The sequence below is a fragment of the Mycteria americana genome, chromosome 7, assembly GCF_035582795.1.
Source record: "Mycteria americana isolate JAX WOST 10 ecotype Jacksonville Zoo and Gardens chromosome 7, USCA_MyAme_1.0, whole genome shotgun sequence".
In the NCBI taxonomy this organism is placed as follows: domain Eukaryota; kingdom Metazoa; phylum Chordata; class Aves; order Ciconiiformes; family Ciconiidae; genus Mycteria; species Mycteria americana.
Window position 1 is genome coordinate 50,915,365 of NC_134371.1, and position 24,625 is coordinate 50,939,989.

Below are 24,625 nucleotides of genomic sequence, written 5' to 3' on the forward strand. Positions count from 1 at the left end.
CGCCCCGCCCCCCCCCCCCCCCGGGGCCCGGCGCCGCTCCTCGCTCGCTCCGTGACGGCGGGTGGGCCCCGCGCACGGAGGTCGCTGCCGCCATGGGGCCGTTGCCGTGGCCCCGGCAGCTGTTGCTGCCGCTCGGGTGCTTCGCGCTGCTCCTGCCGCCGCCCGGCGCCGCCGAGTTCAGCCCCTCCCTGGACAGCGACTTCACCTTCACGCTTCCCGCCGGCCGCAAGGAGTGCTTCTACCAGCCCATGCGCAAGGAGGCCTCGCTGGAGCTCGAGTACCAGGTCGGGCAGGGCAGGGCGGCTTGGCTGCGGGGCCGACCGGGGTCGCCGCGGGAGGGCGAGGGGCCTCCCCGCGGGGTAGTCCTGAAGGGAGCCGGGCGGTCCCGCATCCTGCCGCGACGGCGTCGCTGCCGTTCCTGGGCCGTGGGCGGCGCTGGGCGGTTCGGCTCCCGGTTCCTTTTTGCACAGGCGAGGCTCCACCAGCGGCGGCGGCACCGCCCGGCTCTGCTGCCGGGAGCTTCTTCCCGCCCTCCTGGGGTTCCCCATCCCTCGCCCAGGCCACGGCTGGAGCCGCCTTGCGGTCCTCCGCCAGCGCGGCCCTGCGAGCGGCAGTGCCTGGGGAGGCAGCGGGATCCCGGTGCCCTTTCCCCGAGCGGCGGCCCGGGTGATCCCGCCGGCCTTCCCCAGCCAGCTGCGGCGGCGGGAGGCCGCCCCGCTGCCCGCACATCCCGGTCCGGGCAGGGTGCGCGCCCTGCCTGCGGCTCGCCGCCGCGCCCCGCGGGGCTGGGCTCTGCCCGCCTGGTGTGGCGCCCGCAAATCCACGTTGGAATTGCAGACTATTAAAAGCTGTATCCTTGGAGAAAAAAATATTTTTACAACCTTTTTTTAAATATTCTAATAGATTTTATTTTTTTTTTACTTTAGAAGATGTCAAGTTGCCATCCTTTAAAACGGCAAAAACGTAGAAAGTTAATGGCTGCGACCTTACGTGGTAGCTCTAAAGCATAAACAGAGTTGTTGCTGATGCCCTTACCTATCTTTGTGTTGATATTAGACACCTTTTATCTCAACGATGAAAGTTTTTCAAAAACAGTCTTATTTAACTAGACTAACATTAAGGTCTTGATGCCCTTCTCGGGAAGAGTTGAGTTCCTCAGATATCTCTGGGGAAGATCGTGGCCTTTTTTTTTTTTTCTTTCCTTAAAATAAAGATTTTTTTCAGTAGAACAGGCACAGTGAGGGAAGCTGCAGTGAATATTTTCCCATCCTGCTACTGTGCCTGCGAATTGGCCGGGATCTGTCTCTCTCCACCCCCACCCTCCTTTTTTTCCCTCTGCTTCCCAACTGAAAATACAAAGCTGAAATTCCTGATTATTTTCTAATTATTGTCACATGCAAAACTGAACAAGAACGAAAGATTGAGGTGTTCAAGCTTTGTCCAGAGCCCTTTGTCTAAGCAAAACAGAAGTTTATTTTGCACTGACCTAGTAGGTTTTTATTTTAATGATAATCAAAATAAAAATTTTATTTTAGAGAGAACAAATGTGTATAACGGTGAATTTATTTCTACTCAGGCATAATTTTCTCAGCACTACTGCTAACAGTAACAATTCATCTTTCTATTTGCATATGTAGAAAAGGAGCTCTGTATGTTACTGGAAATATTTATTTTGTACCTAATTGTCCTGAATTGTTAGTCACTAAAGCATTGGAATATTTAACATAGAGATGCAGGTCATTCTCCAAAGACATACTGCAATAAACACTACGCTGATATGAAGTTTTGTTCCGGGTGTTTAGATTGTGTCATAGCCCTAAAGGTATGTCATTATGTATGCTTTTTAATTTGATCAGCTGTTAGCTACTAATTTTCCTTGTCCTTTCTCTTTTTTTGGTAAGTCTCCAGTGTCACTTCAAGTTGGTGTAAACTTTGCCCTCAATTTCAGTAGGAGCAGACTGCTATACTCAAATAGCTCACTGGAAAACAAGCAAACAAAAAAATCCCCTAGCATGGACCTAAGTAATGTCATAAATGTATGTCATTTATGTATTACAAAAGTAATGTCAGTTACTACCTTCCCTATAGAGAATTTCTACAATGCAACAGATGTAGTGATACAACTGTAGCCGTGTTATAAAGTTAAAGCAGCACAGTTTTGTAATTCTGTATACACTTATATGAGCTTAGGAAGCTAAATGCCTTCAATTCCTTCTGCCTTTGGGAAATGAGAATGCCCTGGGAGAATTCAGACCTTAAATCTGCATTAAAATGTGAGAAGGTCTGTGGTACAGCTTTGATTGGTATTAGAAGCCTAGTCCTGTCTTCTATGCTGTTAATTCACCCAACAAAGAGATCTTAGGGATGACACTGCACAAATTGTGTTCTTGTACAAATATATATGTGTATATACATAAAAGTGACAGATTTTTGTTATAAAATTTTTCTACCACTGAACTAGCACTGGTACTTACCGATCAATGATGTCTGCCATAGAAATGCTAGATTTAGCCATCCGTTGGTATTCTTAGAGGTTGTCTAACCCTACCCATTCATAAAATTGTATGCATTCTTAAAAACTATTAGGGAAAGGTTCAATATAAGCCCAGCCTAGCATGATTAGATCATGTTTAGTTTAAGATTTGAAATGGCTAAAATGCTTTTGGGTTGAACCAGTTTTTAATCTATTTCCAGTTAACTTGGTGTGAACTCATACAGACAGATTCAGCTTTCAGATTCTTTCTGTGTCAGTTCCCTTACCTAAAAATGTTTGCCTTCCCTAAAAATGTTGCCATCAGCAATGCAAACAGGAATTCCACTGGTTGGAGGGTTTTTTTTTTGTTTGTTTCACAGGTTCTAGATGGAGCAGGATTAGATGTTGATTTTCATCTACTGTCTCCAAAAGGTGAAACTCTAGTTTTTGATGAAAGAAAATCAGATGGAGTTCATACGTAAGTTTAAAATCTTCAAACTTAGAAGTGTTATGTAAAGTACTTTTCTGGTTTCTTTAACAAATATAACTAAAATAAAGGTCGAGTACTTTTTATTCCTTAGTATTACAAAAGACTTTCTAATAGGACAGTTTGAGAATACCAATTACCTTTTTAAAAACACTGAATGCTTTTTACATGGATCTTACCATAAAGTGAAGGATATTTTTGTTTTAGTGATATCTGCTAGTGGTCAGTGAACAAAAATAATTATTGTGGACTTGAAAAAGGTCTCCACATCTAATATCAAAAGATCTTGTCAGTCATATAAATAATAAGCTGAAAAGTCCCCTATTTTTTCCAGTTCTTTTATCAAAATATGTAGTAGTTATTGTAATTTTACTATAGAGTATAAGAATTCCACTCACATTACCGCTTTTTTGTAATGATTAACAATGATTCAAAATCCCAATAAAGGAAAATGAAAGTAAGCTTTTGTCTTCATCATTATAAGCCTTTAGAGTCAGTGGGATTGTTTTGCTGTGACTGTGTAATCTGTAATGTGTCTTTGGAGTTCTTATTTTTATATAAAAAGCATATTCAGCTATTTCTAAGTGCATGATTGTCAGTCTTAAAAAGGAAAGTTTGCTTACAAAAAAATCGCTTTTTGAGAACCAGCACAAAAAGTATAGTTAATTTAATGACATTTTGCTTATATGCACAGGGTGGAAACAGAAGATGGGGATTACATGTTCTGCTTTGACAACACATTCAGTACTATTTCTGAAAAGGTGATCTTCTTTGAACTGATCCTGGACAATATGGGAGAAGATGGACAAGATCAGGAAGACTGGAAGAAGTATGTTACAGGCACAGATCTCCTAGATATGAAATTGGAAGACATTCTGGTTAGTATTTGATCTTTAATTCTTTTCAGTGTAAGAACATTTGGAAAAAAACTCAGTGTCACTTATTCTGCCTTGGCCTGGTGCATCATCCTGGAAACTATTCCAGTGCCATGCATTGCTTTTACTGATGCGTGAAGCCTAGCACCATGGATCTCTTGCTTCCAGACAGAAGCTTGAGACTATTTTCAGAATAGACCCTTAATTGGCAAGAAGAAACTGCCTAGCTCTCAAAGTCACTCTGTTTCCAATTCAGCTTCCTTTCTTCCTACTGCTAAAATGGGACATTTTTCCCTAGTGGCAATGAGATGAATATTTATAGTATTAAAGTATTGCTTAATCCCAATGATGTAGTTGGAATCACTGCACAGATTTTTATCAATGTTTGAAAATAAAGTACTGTGTTAGCCTCTTCTTCCCATCCTTGCAGAAGTGCCCCAACCAGTGTATGGATTAATATTTCTATCTTCAATAATTTATATATTACTGTGAGGACTTACATAAACACTTAGTAGTTTAACTTTTAAAAGATAAAGAACATATTTGCTGGGGAAAATGGGGAATTGTGTATTATTTTTAAAGCTCTTCTATGGTTTTGATGTTCCTTATTGCATAACACGTGAACTTTAGTATCATCATAAAATTATTTGGCTTCCAAAAATAGCTCTTTCGAAATATTTGTTAAATATGCAACAGAGAAAATGGCCATGGAGAAAATGTTACTGTTGGGTTTAACCTTTTTTGCTGTTGTTGTTTAATTTATAGCCTCCTGTTACTGCACGCGTTACTCTTCTCACTAAAAGTTACTTCAGGGTCCCATAATTACAAGAACATAAATCAGCACTTCATGAGATCAGCTTTGTAGGTTGTGACTATGTATTATGTTGTGGATGAAACTTTTAACAGATTATAGGACCAGGTGTTTACTTTGTAAACGCAGAATAAGGAGTGGATCCTGCTGCTGCTGTTATGGCCAGAGTGTTCACGTACTTCCTCTGGTTCCCTGAGACACACTGTGTGTCTTTTGTAGGACCTCCAGTTGTCCTATTCACAATTTATTGTCAAAGTTCTGCTTTAGTGTCAAAGCTGAAGCAGCAGTTCATAGCCACTACAGCAAAAGCATAAAAAGAAGATGGGAATGTAACATTACTGTACTACTATTTTTCTTTTGCTACAGCTGTAGTCCTGATAGTAGTTTGCATTAAAAAGTGCCTTAACTTGATTATCCAGCAGAAAAAAACCCTACATTTGCCTGCTACTACATAACTTATTTTGAGACTAGTTCTGTAGAGATCACTGCTTTTCACTTGTCTGAATACTTGGAATCACAGTTCCCCAAGATACGTGGAGTATTACAACTGATTTTAGGTTTGATTTCACTCTAACCTCCCTAGCCTGTAAAAGGGAAAAAACAAATTACTATAGAATCTTAATGCTGTGTTAATTAAGCCTTTTTAGGTGATATATGATAAACAGGCTAGACAAATTAATGAAAACTCTGTGATGTGGTATATATTTTAAAGTGAAATTAACTGTTTACTTAGCAAGAAATTAAATTACAGGTCATAATACAGTATTAATATTTTGTATGTGTTGCAAGCTATAAATGTAACTCAGGTGTTCTTTTTTCTTCTAAATACACTTTTGTTACTTACCAGGAATCCATCAACAGTGTCAAAACCAGATTAAGCAAAAGTGTCCAGATTCAGACCCTGCTCAGAGCATTTGAGGCTCGTGACCGAAATATACAAGAAAGCAACTTTGACAGAGTGAATTTCTGGTCCATGGTCAACTTGGGAGTAATGGTGGTGGTATCAGCTGTTCAGGTTTACATGTTGAAAAGTCTCTTTGAAGATAAGAGGAAAAGTAGAACTTAATATTCAGTATGATCATAACAATATAACAGGTATGGGGGGAGAGGGAGAGCAATAAACTACTACAGTAAAGAAAAAAAAAAAAGAAAAACATGACCTTTCAGATTCTTTTGAACAGGCAGTAGACATCAGGTATTCAACGCACGTTGGCCTTTTTGGTGATGGTCTTGTTTGGTTTTTTTTCTTGACAGATGCCTTGCCCCAAGCTCTTTCATTTTTGCAAGTGCTACTAAGAATATTTTTTTTTGTACTTGTAGCATTTGTTAATTACTGTTAATGACTAACTTATGCATAGCGCACAGGATGCTTGGTGCATATGCAAAGTAATGTTAATACTGACATTTTTTTGATGTTCACATAAAAATTTAAATGGTAACTTAGACATTGGTTTATCTGCTGTTAAACATTGAGTGAATTTACATATGTGCCTAAGTGTTTACAGGATTGGGGCCCACAGGGGTAGTCTGTAGTTACTGTCATTTATCTTCAGAGTTACATGTTTTTAAAAATCCTCAGCTTTTATTGTACGGCATCATGGAGAAACGCTGGGCTAACATTTTGAGAACAAAATGAGAACTCTTTTTATATGCAGATGACTAACGTCAGCACTTTAAAAAAGCATCATCAATGTGAAATTGAGGCAGTGTTGAAAAGAATTGAAAAAAAAAATAGGTGCAATTCCTGTTCATAAATCTTTCTGTCCTGTCGTTGTACAACCTTATTTTCCTTTTTGGCTGTTACATGAGATTCAAGAGAACTGACTATATGGTATACAAACAAATGCACACACACCTTGAAGTATGGTTGGCAAACTCTTAGTTACTGTAACCTCATGTAATAGATAATTTTCAAGAAGTCATTTCTCATATTATTCTTTCCCTTTAATAAAGGGCAGAGGGTCACAGTATGTGGAAAACATTACCTTAACATTAATTTCTGTAGTCTCCAAATCCCTTCTATTTGCCAATTTATTTTTTATTTTTGTCTACTGTATCTATGAGTAATGTAGCAGTTAATAGGGTGACTTACATAGGCATGAAAAACCAAAGCTATTTGCCTAAACTTTCCCTGGTTGCTCACCCTCACAAGTCTTTTCACTATGTAAGTATACTCAGCTCATATGAGCAGTGTTTCTGTATCTAGCTATTTATGAGTGAGGCATGAATTACATGAGCAATAAGTACAGGCTTCAAATTTTAGGATCAACTGAGTATGTAATGTCACTTAACTAAGGCAAAGCTATCCTCAGATCAGTAACTTTTAATTTCTGGATGAAGTGGCTTTTAGCAGTGTAGGGAGGGTATGGAGAATTTTTGCCAAAACCCCTGCTGTATGAGAATTAACTTTTTTTAATAGTTCAAAGTTAGTAATTTTTACAGTGGGCCAAGTCACTGAAATTTCCTGTATAAATGCGTTAAACTACATTTCATCACAAAAGTGTTTTTAAAAACCACTTTCTTAAAAAACACTTTTAAAAAAGTGTATGTATTAGTGTTGTGCCTGTTGTTAGGTCATCTGGGTATGAACAGCAGAATTGCAACTTTGAGGCTTTCTGTAATAAAAAATTATTTTATGGATGTGCAACAGGGTCAATAGATGCATGAGGAAACACTTTGTTCAAATGAAGTAGATGTTAGCAAGGGCTCCAATAAATAGAAACAGCACTTCAACTTCAGACAACAGGACCTAGCAATAATATTTCTACATAGTTTTTATAAGCAGAAGTATTATTCCTTACAGAACTTGTTATAGTGGGCTCCAAAGGCTGTTGAGCTACTTTTTATTTCTACAAAGCTGTGTGCAAAATAAGATTGTTTCCCTTTAGGAGTCTGTATATCTTCTTTTTCCACCTGGTGCTTTATATTCTAAACTGCCTGGAATTTGAAAGCTTATTTCTGTGATCAGGAAAAGTCTAGGAAAAATTAATTCTTTCTGCTACAGTGGCAAATAATATTTTTCTGCCATTTCCCTGTGTATCTCCCACTACCAATGTATACCATGCGCCTACATCAGGGCATAAGCCAAAGCTCACTGAAGTCAGCTTCCAAGGTTTTGATCAGGTCCCTTCAGGACAGGCAAATAAGATTCTTAGGGCTCTGCCCCTTTTGCTAGAAGAGGAGATCTATCTTTGCTTGCATCACCATGAGCGTGATGTTACAAACCATCTGCAAAATGCTGAACCAGCTCTGTGAAGCTGTGACTAAGACATCTACCTCTTATATCAAAGCTACTAGATTCTAGATTTCAGCTTAGACCTGTAACAGATGAGCTCTGCCAAGTCTTCCAAGGGCACCTCTCAAGGGATTAAGTTCCCCAGCTGCTCCGCTGTCCCTGTCTGACAGTGGTTATACATCCAGTGGCAAAAGAGTATGGTGTATTAGCTAATGAATGCAGACTTCTCTGATCAGAGACACAAGACTGAACTGCATCAGTTTCTCAGATTACAAATAGCAGTCTCTGGTAGAAGGAAAATAATGCAACAATTGTCAGCAGAGTTTATCTGGAAGAAATTATTATTTTGCAGCTGAGAGCTCTATTTTCTCCCCATTCAAGGTTTGTTATAGAAAACAGAACAGGGAGTAACTATAAAGGTAACTGTGCTGTGACTGCAGCAGCTGGAATATGTTGATCATAGGTGAAGGATTTGGCATTTAAACTTGCAGCTAAATAAAACTTCATTTGGATTGCTTTTGATTGTATAAAGTTTACAAAGGAGAAAATCTAATTTTTTTTCTTAATCAACTTTTTATTCAGAATTAAATGTTTTAAGACTTGCAGAAGTTGAAGAAAATTATGCAAAACTCAGATTTTTCAATAAATGAAGTTTAAACCTGTGTTTGTGTTCTTCATTTTATAATGAAGGAAGAATGTTTGACCTGTGAATGCTGCAAAAGATCAAGGAGGCTAAGCTAACAAAAACTTTGGTTTTAGTAATGCAGCTTTTTCATTTCTTCCTCATGCAGTGTTCAAAGTCTGTTCTTACTCACTGTAATCCAAAATCAACTTTATGAATGCAAATAACTTAAGATTTACATAGGTGTCAGATAAGAATGACACATCTTTGTAACAGAAAATACATTTAGTTTTGAAGTTTAGATGCATGACAGTTATGAGCCTTAATTTTTTTTTTCTCCAATATTTGCACCTTAATACTTGTATTCCATATTGCACCTGCAGTTTATTGCACGCACACACAGAGAACAGCATAGCTTCCAATTATGCAGGCAGTAAGGTTAGGAGAAATTCTGGGAAGAATAGTAGGTACTGTCTTGTGCAAAATTATAGTAGAGGTCAACAATACTACTGAGACTAGTAGTGTTCTGTGTTCAAAGCAAGAGAGTATGACTCTCAGTCAAGATAGCTTGGTATTAAATCAGCACCTGTGACTTTCAGAAACTATTTGTCTAGTTGGGTATTGTTAGTAACTAAACCAAGTCCCAAGTTTCTCACCTCAAAAAAGAAAAAGTGAGAGGAAATATCCCAAGGAACAGATTTTTGGAATTTGTAAGGTTGTGATACCACCGAAAGACAGCAGCAAGTTGACACTTGAACTCAAAAAACTCTTTATTGCTCTAACCCAACGGCCATCTGTCCTCACAAACCCTTTTTAGAAAGGATTTTACAGATGGTACTTGGTCTTGATATGTTGTTCTAACTTGTGTGCATGTTTGTGCATTTCCAATTAACAGCAGTACATAAGTCACATGAAACTATGAGAAAAATTTAAAAAATAAATGTATTTTTCAGCAGCAAACATCAATTGCATCTGTTGAGTGCTTCCATTCTTATATTTTCTGCCTCTAAAGAAACAATATTTCACAACATAAGTGTTTTCATTTCTGATTAGGTATAGTCAAGATATTAAAAATAAACACCTAGGGAAAAATAGAAGGAAAACAGGAAAGTACTATCACAGAATATCAAACTGTAGCAATTAAGAATCCCATAATATAAATTACTACTAGTCATTAATATGTAATAATTTCACATTATTCATAAGAGAATATACAAGATCCTGAGACTAAAAGCTCAAAAGTTTTGGAGCAGTTCTTTCAGCTTAATCAAGTCATACACATGACAAATCCGAGCTTGTTTACTATTTCATAAGACTCCCGAGAAACCTGGGCCTGTCCGGAAGCGTGCTAACCACATTGTTCAAATAATGAAACAGGAACTTCCTTTTTGTACTGTGTTTTGAATTGATGAAGTAGATACCATAAAACACTAAGGTACAACATTATGTTACCAGATTAGGCAATTAATTGTAGAAGGAACAGCGGTTTGACTTGAAGAGGTACATGCACAGTGAAAAGTAACAAAAGCCATTTTGGACAAAGACATCAGAAATGCATGCAAAACTTCCCTTCCCTGGTCTCTCAAAGTGCGCACTGTGAGAAATGACACCTTCTGCCTTAACTTCTTCCCATGTACAACACACTACCCTTGCACCTCAGACTGGCACAAGTCCATTGCATCTCACATACTCAGCAGTGCAACACTTCCTTGTTTAACTCTGCTCATTTGCCAGGTTGCAGCACTATCCCCAGAGTCCATGACCATGTGGTATGGCGGTAAGACTACCTTGTTAAAAATTTTATTCAACCAGCCACAGCAATTACTTTTTTTTTTCCTTATTTCCTGAGTATTTTTAAAGTAAATATTTACATGGCAATCTGTCCTAAAGACTCATTGTCCCCAACAGTTAAAACTAAGTATATTGAGCTATATCTGATGTCTTTAAAAAACTAACAGTTCCCGTGCCTTCCCTAGTTTCAAACAACAATTCTCTTTGGGACTTTCATTTTAAAACTTACCAACTTTTGGTGCAGACAGGAGACATACCACTCAGTTATTCCTGAGAAATAGCTTATGTTAAGCCCTTCTTTTTCCATGCTCCCCCCCTGCTCCAGTAGTACCCTATCACAGAAACTCACTATTCAGACAGGAGGAATGCAAGTACAGAGGTGAGTAAGCACCATATTCTCAAATTATTGCAGAGGAGATCAAAAGCTATATGCCTTATTGTATGATTTTGTTTTCAAAACCAACAGTTTACTTAAGGTAATTGTTGAATTTTATCAGCGGTAAAGATAATAATAATAATAATAAATAATAATAAAATTAAAAATTTAATGGTAAACACACCTACACTGCTGAAGTTTTACCAGAAGCATCTGAATTACATCATCTTCTCTCATGCTATCAATTGCTATAGTTGAGGACAGTTAATGAGGCTTGGAACCCATACAGCTCAAGTCCCTTTCTTCCCTTAGTATGTACCAAGTTTCTGGAAACAAGATACCATCTTCACTCTCCATCTGCTACCTGCCAAATTGGAATACAGGTGTGTAAGGAAGGCATACAGTTACCAAGAGGAAAGTTCTAAAAGCATGTTATCTATAGTCTGTATTTCAACATTATGTTAAAGGACCTGACATTAACCATCTAATTGAGGTCACTTTTATGTTACACTGGATGATTTCAGGGAGTGGTAAAAATCACAGTCAAGTCAAAAGATACCTATGACTGTCCATTCAAAAAGCTTCTGACAGTTCAATCGATCCCAGTTCCAAACAGTTAATGAGAAGACTCTTCATTACATTCTCTGAACAGGAAAAGGGCAGAACCAGACTCCACCCTCCCCAAAGCCCTGAGTATGCTTCAGCCATTAGTCACTTATGCTGCCTCTCCTGAAATCATTCTTCCCAGTCACTTCTCTCCCACAAGATGACACCACAAGACTGATAAGAAGGAAGCAGACTCAAGCGCCAAGTGGTCAAACAAATAGGAGTTCCCATTCTAAAGCTTCAGCACTTACCTCTGAATAACTGAGGCAGGTGAGCACCTACAGTACCTGGGTTCATTACCACAAGCAGAGAAGAAAAAGAATAGGAAGAAAGAAGGCAAGGATTGAGTTAGCAAATTTTTTTTTTAACAGTCCATCAAAGGCCATCTTTTTAATAAGCATTTCACAGCCCACTTAAAGACTTCCTTAAAAACAATAAATCCCTATTGTAACTAAATACATTCATTTCTTATTGTATTACTCAGACTCATGTATTTCTACACATAAGTATACATATTACATATATTTATATATACATACTTTTCTGCAACAAGCCAGTTAGCCTCCCTAGTCAGTTTGCCAGAAAGGGCAGTTTTGAGCGTTGATTTTGTACAAAAAGCATCACTTTCCCTAACCAAGGAACTCTGCATTGTTATCTTGATCAATTCTTAGTTCTACCTTATATTCTTCCCCTTTTTAGGCTCACCTTTTCCCCCTGCTACCACTACAAATATATTTGAACATCCTACAGCCTGAAAACCTTTCCAATTGTTCATTATTTCCCCTTCTCTGAATTTCCAACCATTGTTGATAATCTCTAGAATTTTACTATCTTCCTGCTTTCCAATCTCTGCTATCATGCAACCAATTTGTGAAATTATGAATACCAAATTAGAGCAAGCAGGTGAAAAAAAAAAGTAGGTAACCTTAGTAGTGTTCATGAATGAGAGAAACATGTACATAGCAAAGCAGTAACTATCACATTGGATGATGACACAAGTGAATGCAATAATAGCAACGGTTTGGCAAGTATTTATTAGGGAATGGTAGAGCACAAATTAAGTACTTAGAAGTAGTGCTTATGGAAGAACAAACTTTATGTACAGCAAGATAGAACTATTAATTAGCTTCTTGCTATAAAGCAGGTTTTGAAGCCAATGAGCTTATTAGAGTAAGACTCCAGATGTCAAGATGGCAAGTTAATGCTACCACACTGGACATTAAGTAAACAGAAGACTAGGAAACCAAAACCACATGGAAGTCAATCAATGCCAAACACAAAATAGCTAGTAACAGCAAAAGAACAGAATACTGTCAAATTAATAGGCTGGAAACAAATTAGAACACAAAAAAAATACACACTGGTGAAATAATACCAGTGAACAGATTAGGAGAAAGAAGATATGGAAAGAACTGTATGAGCTACAGCTGTATTTGAAAAACTAGTTATCTGCAAGGCAAAACCTTTTGGTATCAATGAAAACCAGAACAACTGTTGGCGTTATGGTATATGGATCTCAATGCTGGAATATGAAAAAATCTGATTAAAAAAATAGTAGAAATGAGCTAGCCGAGAGGAACATTAAGGGATTCATAAATGCAAAACAGATAAAAACATCATGACAATACAAAATCTTCTGTTTCATTGTTGCCGAACAATAGGAGTGAAAGACTAGCAAAAGCATCGAATTCCAGGCTCATTCTCAGACTGTGTACAGCTTCTACTTGTACTTATCTTTCGCTTTTCCTTCTATTGTCCTGCACTATCTTTTCTAGAAGATGGTCGTTCCCCTTTCAACTTTCTTCAGGGACTCCAAAGGAGTCTCTTTTCCCCTGTCTTTCTTCTTTATACCTCACCTATAGATGACCTAATTTACAAAAAAAGAAATTGACTTTTCTACATACTTTAGGTTGACAACTCAGATTTTTTTTCCCCCCCCTCATGTATTACTATGTTTTTCTGACCAAACTAGGATCTCAATAGATCCGACACCTCCACACAGGCGTTTAGCCATCAGCTCAAGTTCAGCATCTACCAAACACAACTCGCCATCCTAAACTCTTTTCTCTATTTCTAGAAAATACCATTTTCTGCCATCATACCCTTAAATGCTGTGTTACTTTTCATTCAGGCAGATGTGAGGTAACTAGAGACATGACACAATTTAAAGCCTGAAAAATATTACCTGCATAGCATTTGCAAGATTCATCCTCCTCCCTCTGTGCACAGAACTGATGCTCCTATCCAGTTCATCGTTATCACTGTGTTCTGACTATTGCTCTGTCTCCAGCCTTGGCATGTTCCATCTCAATTCACCAATTTCCTTTTAAAATACAACACTAAAGATCACTTTAGTAGGATGTTCCAAAGACACAACCATTTTTTGTTCATCCACTTATCTTTCCCCCCACTCCCTAGACAACAAGCTTCTTGTCTTCACCTTCAAGGCCTTTTTTGGTTTCTGTATTCATGTTAAATCAAAATAATGACTTTCATTTCACATATCATGCTGAGAGATTTTTCAAAATTCCTTTGTAATCTCACTCAAAATGCCTGTTATGCATAGAAAAGCATAGTTTTTATTCAAAACTCCTCTTGAAGATTTTTGTTGAGAACAATGATTTGACAAGTAGTTTGCCATGACAATTATTTTACAATTCTGACCAGTAATGTGCCATTATTTCTTTGCTGTCTTGTTCATGTGATGCCTACAGTTTTAGAATGGCCTCAAGAGAGACTTCACCTACCTAAGTACTACTGTAATACAAATAATATATAATGGAAAAATATTAAATCTGATACACACAGAAATGGTTCCAAATCAGTGACCACAACAAAGTTGAATTACATATATTTACACACATGCATACATAAATGATCAAGTCATACCAAAATGAGATAATTATGTACAGCAATATTTGTATTTGTCCTTTAGACACTCCATTACTACATACAATGAAATTCACATAAAGTGAGAGAAAGGCAGTTGTAGGTGTGCTTTAATTGCTACTCTTGCTGTATCTTCAGCAGCACTATTGCAGCATTTTCCAGTACATGACACCTTGTAACAAAGCATCCCTCAAGCATAGCTAGAACACTAGTTAGTGTTTATGTGCAGGGCAAGTGTCTCCAAGACAGTAACAGGAAAGTTAGAGACAGAGAAACAAGGGATGGCAGGATGCCACCAAGTATGTACTTCACAAGAATACAGAATCAAAACTCATTCTCCTCTCTCAAAAAATACACACATTTAATGTTGGTCTTTTAATTCTAAGAAAAAAGCAATTCCAAAAATACAAACTGAACATCAGAGTCAAGTCAACCACCATAATAAAATGAAACAATGACATTCACAATAGTTAAGTCTATGGACAGCTTAAGTTTGGCAAATATTTCCCCCCCCTCCCCTCCCCCAAGTCCCCCAGTACATTCCAATATTTATCTTTAAATGAAACTTTACGAAAAATACTGCTGGTGTTCAGTTAGAATTAAAGGACTTGGATCAAGTGAAACAATAAAGACAGATACAGATGGTGTGAGTAAGGTTACAAAGGCTTTACATTTTGCATTATCCCAAGATATAAACATTCAAAAATTAACGTGAAGTTGCTGTGTTATCAAAATATTGCAGCTATAGGCAAGGCAACATTAAATTAATAGCTGAGGGTGTGAGAAAAAGAACCACACATTTTAGTGAAGGTAAACAGAAGTGGCAGTTTTTAATTAGCATTTTTATAAAGCTAATATTACCCGGCCAGCCATAAACCAAGCACAGGATAAAAAGCTTTCTCTGCTTCCTTTGGCTATAAGGTGACAGAAAAGAAAAAAGAAAAAAACACCTTTTCAAGATGTTCAAGATGAGCAGAAAAAGTCAAATAATCAAGTAATGGAATAAATTAGTACTAACCCAGGCAGTACACTTCAAACCACTCTGTCATTTGTAAATGTTACATAGTTTTATTTTGGTGGTAAACTGTAAGCATGTGAGAAAAATAACCTTATGCAGTACACTGAATAACCACCAAAGTAAAAATATTCTTCTGTTTACTCTTTGGCTAAAACCCCCTCAAAAGTAGCAGACAAAGAAAAAAACATCTAATACTGGCAAGAGACTTTGACTTTTTTTTTAAACAAGTAAAATAAACTTATCAATTTAAACTTGGTACATTTTATAAAAACAAAAGAGGTAATGTTGCAATAAAATCAGTAACGTTACTTCAAATGGCAACAAACTGTTTGTTGACCCTGTGCAATAATATACTTTGTTCATACTACATTTATCAAAATATGACTGGTTCTACAGATATGTAGGAATCTTGTATGTAACTCCTGTCAACTTAGTTTGTAACTGGGACACAAAATTTACAATCCATGTGCCACAATAACTTTCAAATTGTTATTTCTAGTAGAGTTAATTTCAAAATGTTCAGATCCTGCATTAATTTTTAACAGTTAATTCACATGGAAAATAATTGAATATATTACCTAGAGCATATGAACATCAATGACTGCACCCATTGCCAGAACACACTGCACTGGTTTGACACTTTTCCTTAGTACATAGAAAGCAACAGCACCCAATAAGCCTGAGAAGAAATGCTGCTGTGTAAATACTGGCAACTATTCCTGAAAAAGAATTATGGGATGTATTCTCAGAAGCTGCCCAATCCCATAATTTGTATTGCATAGGTCACAATCACACATATATATACACACGCACAAGTATGTGTGTGCGTATATACATATGTATATATGCACACACATGCACACATGCACACACACAAAGAATATATTAAGAAGACAATGAAGTCTGGTCACAGAGCAATTTACAGGCTCAATATATTTTTTTCTTTTTTTTTTTTACACTTTGTTTGAAAGAAAACTTCAGTATTTTACAGTCTTCAGTAGGCATTATATACACTGCACTTATGAAATCTAGAAAGTATTGAAATAGAAATACATTTCTGCAAACATTTGGGTAAGAAAACAAACCAAAATTTTTTCAAAGATTTGTGCTATCTACATAATATTTTCTCTAAATCACAATAACTGTATCCATGGAATGTTCTCTAGAAAATGTCTTTTTTTAAAAACACCATGCACATTTTTAAGCAATTGTAACCCAAAATATCCCAACCTAAAACAATCTAACAATGTTCAGATTAAAAAATTTAAGTTTCGGATCAGATTTTAAAAAGATAAGTCTTTATCACAAGAGCTGTAATGATAACAATTACATGTTAAGGCTAAACTGGTTTTGTTTTGTTTTTAGAAACACATTTAAAGACACGTTTCTCTCGTGGCTCTGCATTATGAACTGTACTTACAGATGACAGTGCAGTGAACATAATGTTCAGTCCTACAGTCAGGATGCAGTTGCTCCTTCCCACTCCACAAGATACTGCACCTTTCCATCAAGTGTCACCCGACGAGCCAAAACACGGTATTTTTCCCCACAAGCTATTCTACCTGCTGCACCAAAATAACTAGTAATAGAGTTCTTTAGATGATTGAGCTGCAACTCCTGATCTGCTAAGTTGTTAAGTATCTCTGTATTGAGTTCATCATACTGGTAATCTTCCTTGCTCTCATCATCTTTTACAATTTCTGAATTTTGAGTCTGGAGTGCTTTTCGTGGAAAGCGACCTCTTCTTCTCAAATGTGGTATTGCAGCAGGCCAAGTTCTTCCTGTACGAGTCCTTTTTCTCGAGTCAGATAGACTATTAAAAACAAAAACAACCCAAAAACCAAATAGCATTAACTCCAAGGAACTTATTCAAAACGTATGCTTTATCATCAGTTATTTCCATGCGACTCATATCATAACTTCTTTGTTCTATTTTTCACTGATGAAAAGACTTGTTGCCTACAGATACTATAGTGCCTATAAACATGGCACATGCAACAAAGATTATTTACATAAGGAAAATTCTAATTTAACAAAATGTCAGAAAGGTTAGCTAAATGATATTAACTTATGCCTAGATATGTTAAGAGTACTATTTTGATACAGCTTAATCCCATTCTTAAGCAAATAAAAAACTGTCTTCAGAATTCTGCACCAAATGTGGTTAAATTTGCAAATTAAAAGTACAGCTTTATCACACAGGTAGGTCTCAATTACAAAAGCTATACTATAAAAGAGTTTGAGACTTGATGTTAGTTAAGACTGCAAATAAGAAATTAATTTATGCATAGGGTTTTTTCCAAGCTGAATTTCTCAAGAAATTAAAACTCTGAAATAGGAAAGAAGATATTGCAAAATCTATTCTACATCACTACTTTCTATAGTACATGTGACTCACTAAAGATTTATTATATGTGACCAGAAAAATATGTATATCCAAAACTCACACAGATTTTTATCAGGTAATGAAAAAAGAAGCTTCTGACATTATACAAGAATAAACCATCATCCAAATATTAAAAGTGTCCCAAGATATAAAGCCTTATGTAAAAACCTACATCTGTAATTTGCACATACTAAAACATGTTTGATAAAGTCCTAAATTAAATGATACACAAACTTTTATGTTCAAGACTCCTATGTAGCATACTGAGGGAAAAAAGCACATCTTTTTAACATAAAAAAATTGAATAAGGGGCAGAAATACAAAACAGTGGCTTAAGTCCTTAGGTAACAATTTCGGAAGCCTAAGCTAAACATGAGTTTTTGAAGACTCATGAAAGCACTTGATAGCATGAACCAGAAAGAGAGGAGACAAAGTAAGTAGACTGAGAATACATGTACCTCAATAAAAGCAAAATTTATGTTTGCTGAACTTGAGAGAGGGAAAAGTTCAAGTAACTATTTGCAGAAGAGTTGATTGTAGTTAATAATTTATTTATGAAGACTGTGCCAAAAATTTTTTGTGCTCTATTTACTGTAGAAAATCACCACGTACTTACTATTCTTTAACATGAATACATAAACCTACAAAAACAAAAGCTGCTAAAATTAATTCAGGGTACACATCAGCTCTTTTGTGGCCTTTATTAAAAAACTAAACTCAGGAAGTGTTTATGGAGTTTAATTCTTTTCAGTAAATGTAATTTAACTACATATTTTACATCAACAAAGAACATTAGTTAGTGAGCACAAAAAACCTCACCCTGTGTGTTGTAAGCATAACTAATAGAGACTATTTTTCTTTTGTCCTATTTCTTTGGATTTCCCAATGCAATTTATAGCTCTACTCTGAGTCTCAGTTGCTCATTACTCCAAATCCCAGTGAATTACTACGTTCTCAATGTTATACCCCTTTGCAATACCCTCAGTTCTCTATTCTCCCACCAGTTCTGCAATACCCTTACCTCCATTTCACATCTACTACAGCTGCCTCATAACTTAAGTCAACCTCCTACCTTATCTTCCACCTTTGTTTTCCCAAAGCTTCATCCAAAAAAAAAAAACCCAACACACCACAACAGAACAGCACTGGCAATGACTAGGCCACAGATCAGAAAATTGTCTGCCTTTCTGTAAGTGTGGGTTGCTGGTTTGGGTCTCTCATCCAAGTGTCTGTCTTCATGCATCTTGTTAGACCATAATTGCTTTGGAACTACCTGGATCAGATTTCATGGAAGTTAGCCAAAAGGTTCAGAACTGACTGGAAGTGCAACAGAACCTCAAGTTTTAGGAAAATAGACTTAGAACATTACATGTCATGCTTTGGCAAGATATCTCTTGTAGAATCCCTGCAACTTCTGTTTATTAAGGGTGAAGTATTGCTGAACCAATTGTTTCCTGTCCCCGCTTTCAGAAAATTTTATTAAAATTAATATATTGCAAGTCTTAATCTTTAGAGCAGGTAGAGTAATTGAATAATTACCTATAATGTCTGGAAATGCTAGATGAGGTAGTTTCTTTCATACTGGCAGCACCTGTGGATTCCACATCTGAGGTATTGGATGAATGTGCAGTTCCATCAGATTTCCTGATATGCAAGATTAACAGGGTTGCCATGTAATGAAAATAATCTTATATTAAAAACTGAGCTGACATTTCAGAAGCAAACAGATAAATGACATCGTATTACAATGTTTTACAGGGAAATTTTTTTTATTATTTCTTTTTTTTTTAATTTACCCAACAGTGCAGGGTAATTCCAAGGCTGGGTTCTCTATCACTGGAACTGGTTCATTATCCTAGGAAGAAGAAGAAAAAAAAGTACTTCAAATTAAGTTTTAATTGCTGTATCAATTTTATTTGAGGGTGAATGGGAGAATATCATGATTCAGATTAACTGGTTATGTTTTTCTTCAAAAATTATAATCCAGTTAGAGGGAAAAGGGGCGGGGCAGGGGGGAGGGGGGGGAATATCCAAAACCTTACCAGAGGAGACGACTCTGGAGTTTTGTGAATCATTTTTCTTGTATAGGGACCAGGTGGACGACCTACTGATTTTTTTTTCCCCTTTCTTTCTATACCATTACTTAATTCCCTAGAAGAAAATTTATATTTTGTTCTGTATTATTGAAGATAATTTTCATTGAATACATGTTTTCCTTTGGCAATGAATACACAATTAGATGTCTATTGCTAAAACATTGCACTAAATGAGGTTATTCTGGTAAATCAAAATTTTTTGCCTCTAGAATAGCATAAACAGATATAAGATCTTTCTAGTGACATTACTAATCCCCTGATGTTGAAGAGGAACAAACAAGTGTTATGTGTTGTTTATTCATATGATCACACTTGGTAAAAAAGATGGCACATTTACTAATTTACTAATACAAAGTTACAACTTCACATCATACTTCCTATTTAAAATTCTAGTTAGATTATTGCATAAGAGCTCCAGAAAGGCAAGAAATTTTGTTTCGCAAATGGCAAAGTTGGGGTATTTTCTATTGTTCTTACTGCTGAATTTCATGTTGGGTTTTTTTATTTTAGAAGAATCCTAATATAAAGCTAATTAAATTTGTTCAAAGACCTTGTTCTCTCAAATAGTCCACCTTTACAGTTATTTAAAAAAATACATTATACAGTGAAAAGGCCTTTTTTGTAGGCACCAAAAATATACCCAAAGTAGCCCTGATTTACCACAACATTGTTAGAGTGACCGGGTTATTTTACCTCACGTCAGGAATTGGCTTAGATGATTTTCTGCCTTTAATTTTGAACTCATGAGAAGTTCCTTCTGGTTCTTTCTCAGCCTTTAAAGCAGCATTTGGTGGCACAGGAGGAACACGAATTCTCAAGCCAAACAAATGCTTCTTTTTCTTTATTTCTTTTCCAGACATAAACCTAGATGATTTTAAATGAATTGTTAAAATTCTGACCCCAGGGAAAGCAACTTTTAAAATAACAGTGTACATGCAAAACAAAACTATGCAAATTAGAATACTCATTCTAATGCTATTTTATTCCCCTCTTTCCCCTAACACAATCCTCACTCTCAAATACAGGATGCGAAGTAGAAAGAGGATGGAAATCAAAACAAATTTTTTCTCATGATCTGGGTTCCACTCAAACAGTTATGTAATGTTATAGGTTGAAATAGAAACAGTATTTAAAATTTAAATGTTATCTGCAGCCAAAGTGATTCTCAGATAGACTGAGCAAAGGAGACTGAAGACTGTAATCTACATCAGACTAAATAGGCAAACAACATTTAAAACAAAAAGTACCAATAACTTACATGGTCTTGTAATCATTTAATGCCTCCAGTACATGCTCATATCTTTCAGATTTTGGTGTATCTGCCAGCTGTGAAGTATTAAGAAATCATTTAACCTGTCGAATTCTTTAGTAATAGAAAGATTCCAGTTACTTTGAGTTACTGTAACTACAGATTCGGATGTGAAGTACATTTATGAAGTATTAGCTGTGGAAACTACCTAACCCCAAAGGATATTAAAAATTATCTGATATATTCTGTGATTTACATCTACAGAATTCATGCCAGGATCAAGCCCAGGCCAAAGAATTTGAGTTTCACTTGTAAGAAGTCCAAGAAAAATTTCTCAAAGAATTTTAGTATACTCAAAGAACATAATACTAGTTTGCCCTCCCAAGACTGCTAACAAGAATTCTTCTGTGGCATTATATACTCCCAAATTAATTAAGATTGCAAGCAGAAGATAACTATATTGACACAAGAACTTTGTTATTTTATTGGTGATCATTGTAACCAAAAGCCTGCCACAGGACCCAATTCCCACTTTTGCCGACATTACTCAACATGATACAAAAAAAATGGAAGAGGCCCAGAAAAGTTAGAGTTTAAAAAAAAAAGTAAATCCATTTTCATGCCCCATTTGCTAAGACCCAGTCTAACCTTCCTTCTTGCACCAAAGCCTGAAGTAGCTAGTCCCTATCAAGCTACCAAAACACGGAGTCTTCTCTCTGAAAAATTGCATACTTACGAATTACAGACATAAAGCAGAGTAAGTATGGTGGTCACTAAAGTGGACACATCATTTACATAATAGAATTTAAAATAAGATTATTTATTTTTATATTTAGAGAGCTATTTTTAAATTCCAGTGAAGCCACCATATTTCCAGTTGCCATGCCAAAATGTTCCAGAACTTATATCCAATTGGCTCTGAAGTAAATTTATCTTTAATTACGGAGTTGACAAACAGTTTAGAAGTTTCACTCTTAGTATGAATACTATAGAGCAGACTGTCCAACATTTGCAGCTCAAAAAAACCCCTGACCTTCAAATACTTTCTGAAGAATACAATTCTGACCAAACAGGACAGATAGAAATGCTCAAAGGAGTAAATGTGCTAACAGCTAAATAAATGAGTAAATACACTCATAAAAGCCAACCTTTTAAAACAATTTTGGGCAAGATTCACAGTCAGTCTACCTGACTACCAAAGTTAAGGGAGATATTCAACCAATTTTAGCCAAAGAAAGTAACAACTGCTTTTACACATCTTTACCATATGCATTCAGTACAATCCATTGCTATCCAGAGGTCTTGCAACTCTGCAGCACCTAACTATAGAAAACTGCCATATATTTATCACATCCTAAATAACATCATGCTAAAAATTACTGGCTTAGGAAGTCTGATAATTCCACAATTTACTCCTATCTTACCTATGGCTAAAAAACTTTTCCTCTTATTCTAAGTAGCTAGAGAAATAAACCAAAGTGTCATTTCTAACAGTGGCAAGCTAAGAATATTACAAAAACCTTAAAAACATTATATTATAGATGTTATTCTTTCTATGACTAATTTCCATTTAATAAAGAAACCAGATAAAACAAAGTAGTAAAATACATTTGCCTCAAGGTTTTCAAGACACAATTTTTCCCAACTTAGTGAGACCCATTTAGAATCTTTTCAGAATAAAGTCTTGAAGATTTCTTCAACACAGCTTTCATGCATTTATTCAAAATCTACCCGTTCAAAAATGTAGCCTTCAGACATAAAAGTAGTTTCCTTGAAGGTGTAGAACTATTGATTAAGGAATTGAAAGTACTACCTAACAAGGAGGTGAGTTTCCTTATTTTGGATCTCCCCTCTCCTTCCTCCCCATTAGTTACGTGTTTTTCACATAGATTGAGCATGGATAGATTGAAAGCAGAAAGGGGGGGAAGAAGAGCACAATAAGGACTGTAGCCTTTCAACTTCTTCAAAACAGCATGTGTGCTCCAAGTCAATGGCAGCTAGATAGCTCCGCTCTCCTCATCCACACCACAGCTGCTCTGACTGGCCATTCTAACATGAAATTATGTTAAATCTAAATAAAGTTTATTACGCGAAATAAACATTGATTTCTTCTACATTTCCCTCAACACTAAGAAACAGAAGTCAAAATTAACCACCACTTATGTATTTGTTGAACTGCACAGTAAGACAGCCAGAACATTTCATTCTGTTGAAGAGATGGTGTCAGAATTACCACAATTTGTGCAGGCTTTTTTTTTTTTTTTTTAATTGAAGCTTGAGACTTGACATGACGGAATTATTGACTTGATATGACATAGCTAAGAGATGCCATACATCCCCAAGCAAACCAGATGTCTATTCATAATGACACTAATTGTAATTTTTAGTAATGCTTGAATGTTTGCTTGTCTTTCTAATAAACTAATGACAGTCATAGTCTAAACATATGAATTTTAAACTATTTTCCATTATTTATGAAAAGTAGTTACTCATTTAAACCAAGAACATACATTTGATTCTCAAATTGTGTCTGCTAGTAAAAGTGGATTACAGATGTATGAATTTACTCAAAATAAGTATAAAAGTAGGACGTACTCATGATAAGAAAATTTCAAATCAGTTATATGGCACCTGTATTAAAAAACTTCAAAACCCTAAACAATTGAATTTAGACATAAATTTTGCATCCAGCCATACATGCAGAAACAAATATCTACACTGCTCCTCTTAGTTAAATATGAAGTCAGTCTGCTTGGGGAAATGGATTTCCTTTAATGCTAAGATAACTGCCCAGTAAATCAAATAGCTGGAAAAATAAATAGTACAGTAGTGAACTAAAACCAAGATGCCTTGACAAGTAGCAGAATCAGACTGGAAAAGGATCAAAACAATCTTTAGACCTGGACACAAACAGATCACCCCCATGTTTGGAAGAGGGAGGAAAGAGGAAATGTTTGTGTATATTCATTTGTTATGTGTTACACCTTAGAGACTTTGAAGATGTGTTCATATGCAATATACACTGCATTCAGTTCTACATTTACATTTTCTGGTCCGTGCACATTAAAATATCAAAGAACTATGAGACAATTATAAAGTGAAAGAAAAGGAAAATACATATATGCAACAGAATAAGCAGTTGAGTATAAAGTTGCCATGCAAATAAAATAGTAGTTACATGGACCACTTGAGAAATTTTACAGCTCCGAAGAACATACACCACTTAAAAAGCATTCTGTTTCTACAAGGAAATTAAAGATGGTCTCCTCATTATTTGGGATTACCAGATTTTAAGGCAATAAAGGATTTAACATCCAGAATAAAACACTAACTTTCAGGACATATGTATGTACTGTGAGGAAAAACAAGAAAGAGAAACACTTACTTACCTCACCAGGATGCAATCTATCCCAGTTTTCATTAATGTAGGCCATGAGTTCAAGCTCCGAATCAAAGTATTTCTTCTTATGAATAACACTTAGGTTGTAAAGGCATAGATGTGCTATATCTACCCTAGAATTCCAAAATATTTGAATAAAACACAGACAAAAGTCTTTTTCTTCCAATTGCTTTCTTTGAAATAATTTAATAGAAAATATATTAGCATGATATAGTTAGAGGAACACAAAGCACAACTTAAAAAAACACTCAATCCAGGGAACAACATTATAAATTGTTGTCTTCCATTATTTCTCTTCCTCAAGGGATTCC

General features: G+C 36.2%; 2 protein-coding genes across 3 annotated transcripts in view; one reads left to right on the top strand and one right to left on the bottom strand.

Annotated features, from left to right (window-relative positions):
- Nucleotides 1-3: 3 nt before the first annotated feature.
- TMED5 (transmembrane p24 trafficking protein 5) lies at nt 4-7,286 on the top strand. The gene is made up of 4 exons (XM_075508359.1): nt 4-284; nt 2,854-2,951; nt 3,655-3,838; nt 5,494-7,286. The coding sequence occupies exons 1-4, from the start codon at nt 93-95 to the stop codon at nt 5,710-5,712; spliced, it is 693 nt and encodes a 230-aa protein (XP_075364474.1). The 5' UTR covers nt 4-92; the 3' UTR covers nt 5,713-7,286.
- Nucleotides 7,287-13,213: 5,927 nt separating this feature from the next.
- Nucleotides 13,214-24,625, bottom strand: part of MTF2 (metal response element binding transcription factor 2) — a 29,691-nt gene continuing 18,279 nt past the window's right edge. For both annotated transcript variants that reach the window (XM_075508361.1, XM_075508362.1), the window contains 7 exons: nt 24,304-24,427; nt 20,924-20,991; nt 20,359-20,529; nt 19,612-19,720; nt 19,366-19,424; nt 19,109-19,213; nt 13,214-16,996 (listed from right to left, as the gene is read on the bottom strand). In XM_075508361.1, coding sequence (XP_075364476.1) covers nt 16,642-16,996; nt 19,109-19,213; nt 19,366-19,424; nt 19,612-19,720; nt 20,359-20,529; nt 20,924-20,991; nt 24,304-24,427 — 991 coding nt within the window. In that variant the 3' untranslated portion in view covers nt 13,214-16,641. The remainder of the gene's footprint in view (nt 16,997-19,108; nt 19,214-19,365; nt 19,425-19,611; nt 19,721-20,358; nt 20,530-20,923; nt 20,992-24,303; nt 24,428-24,625) is intronic.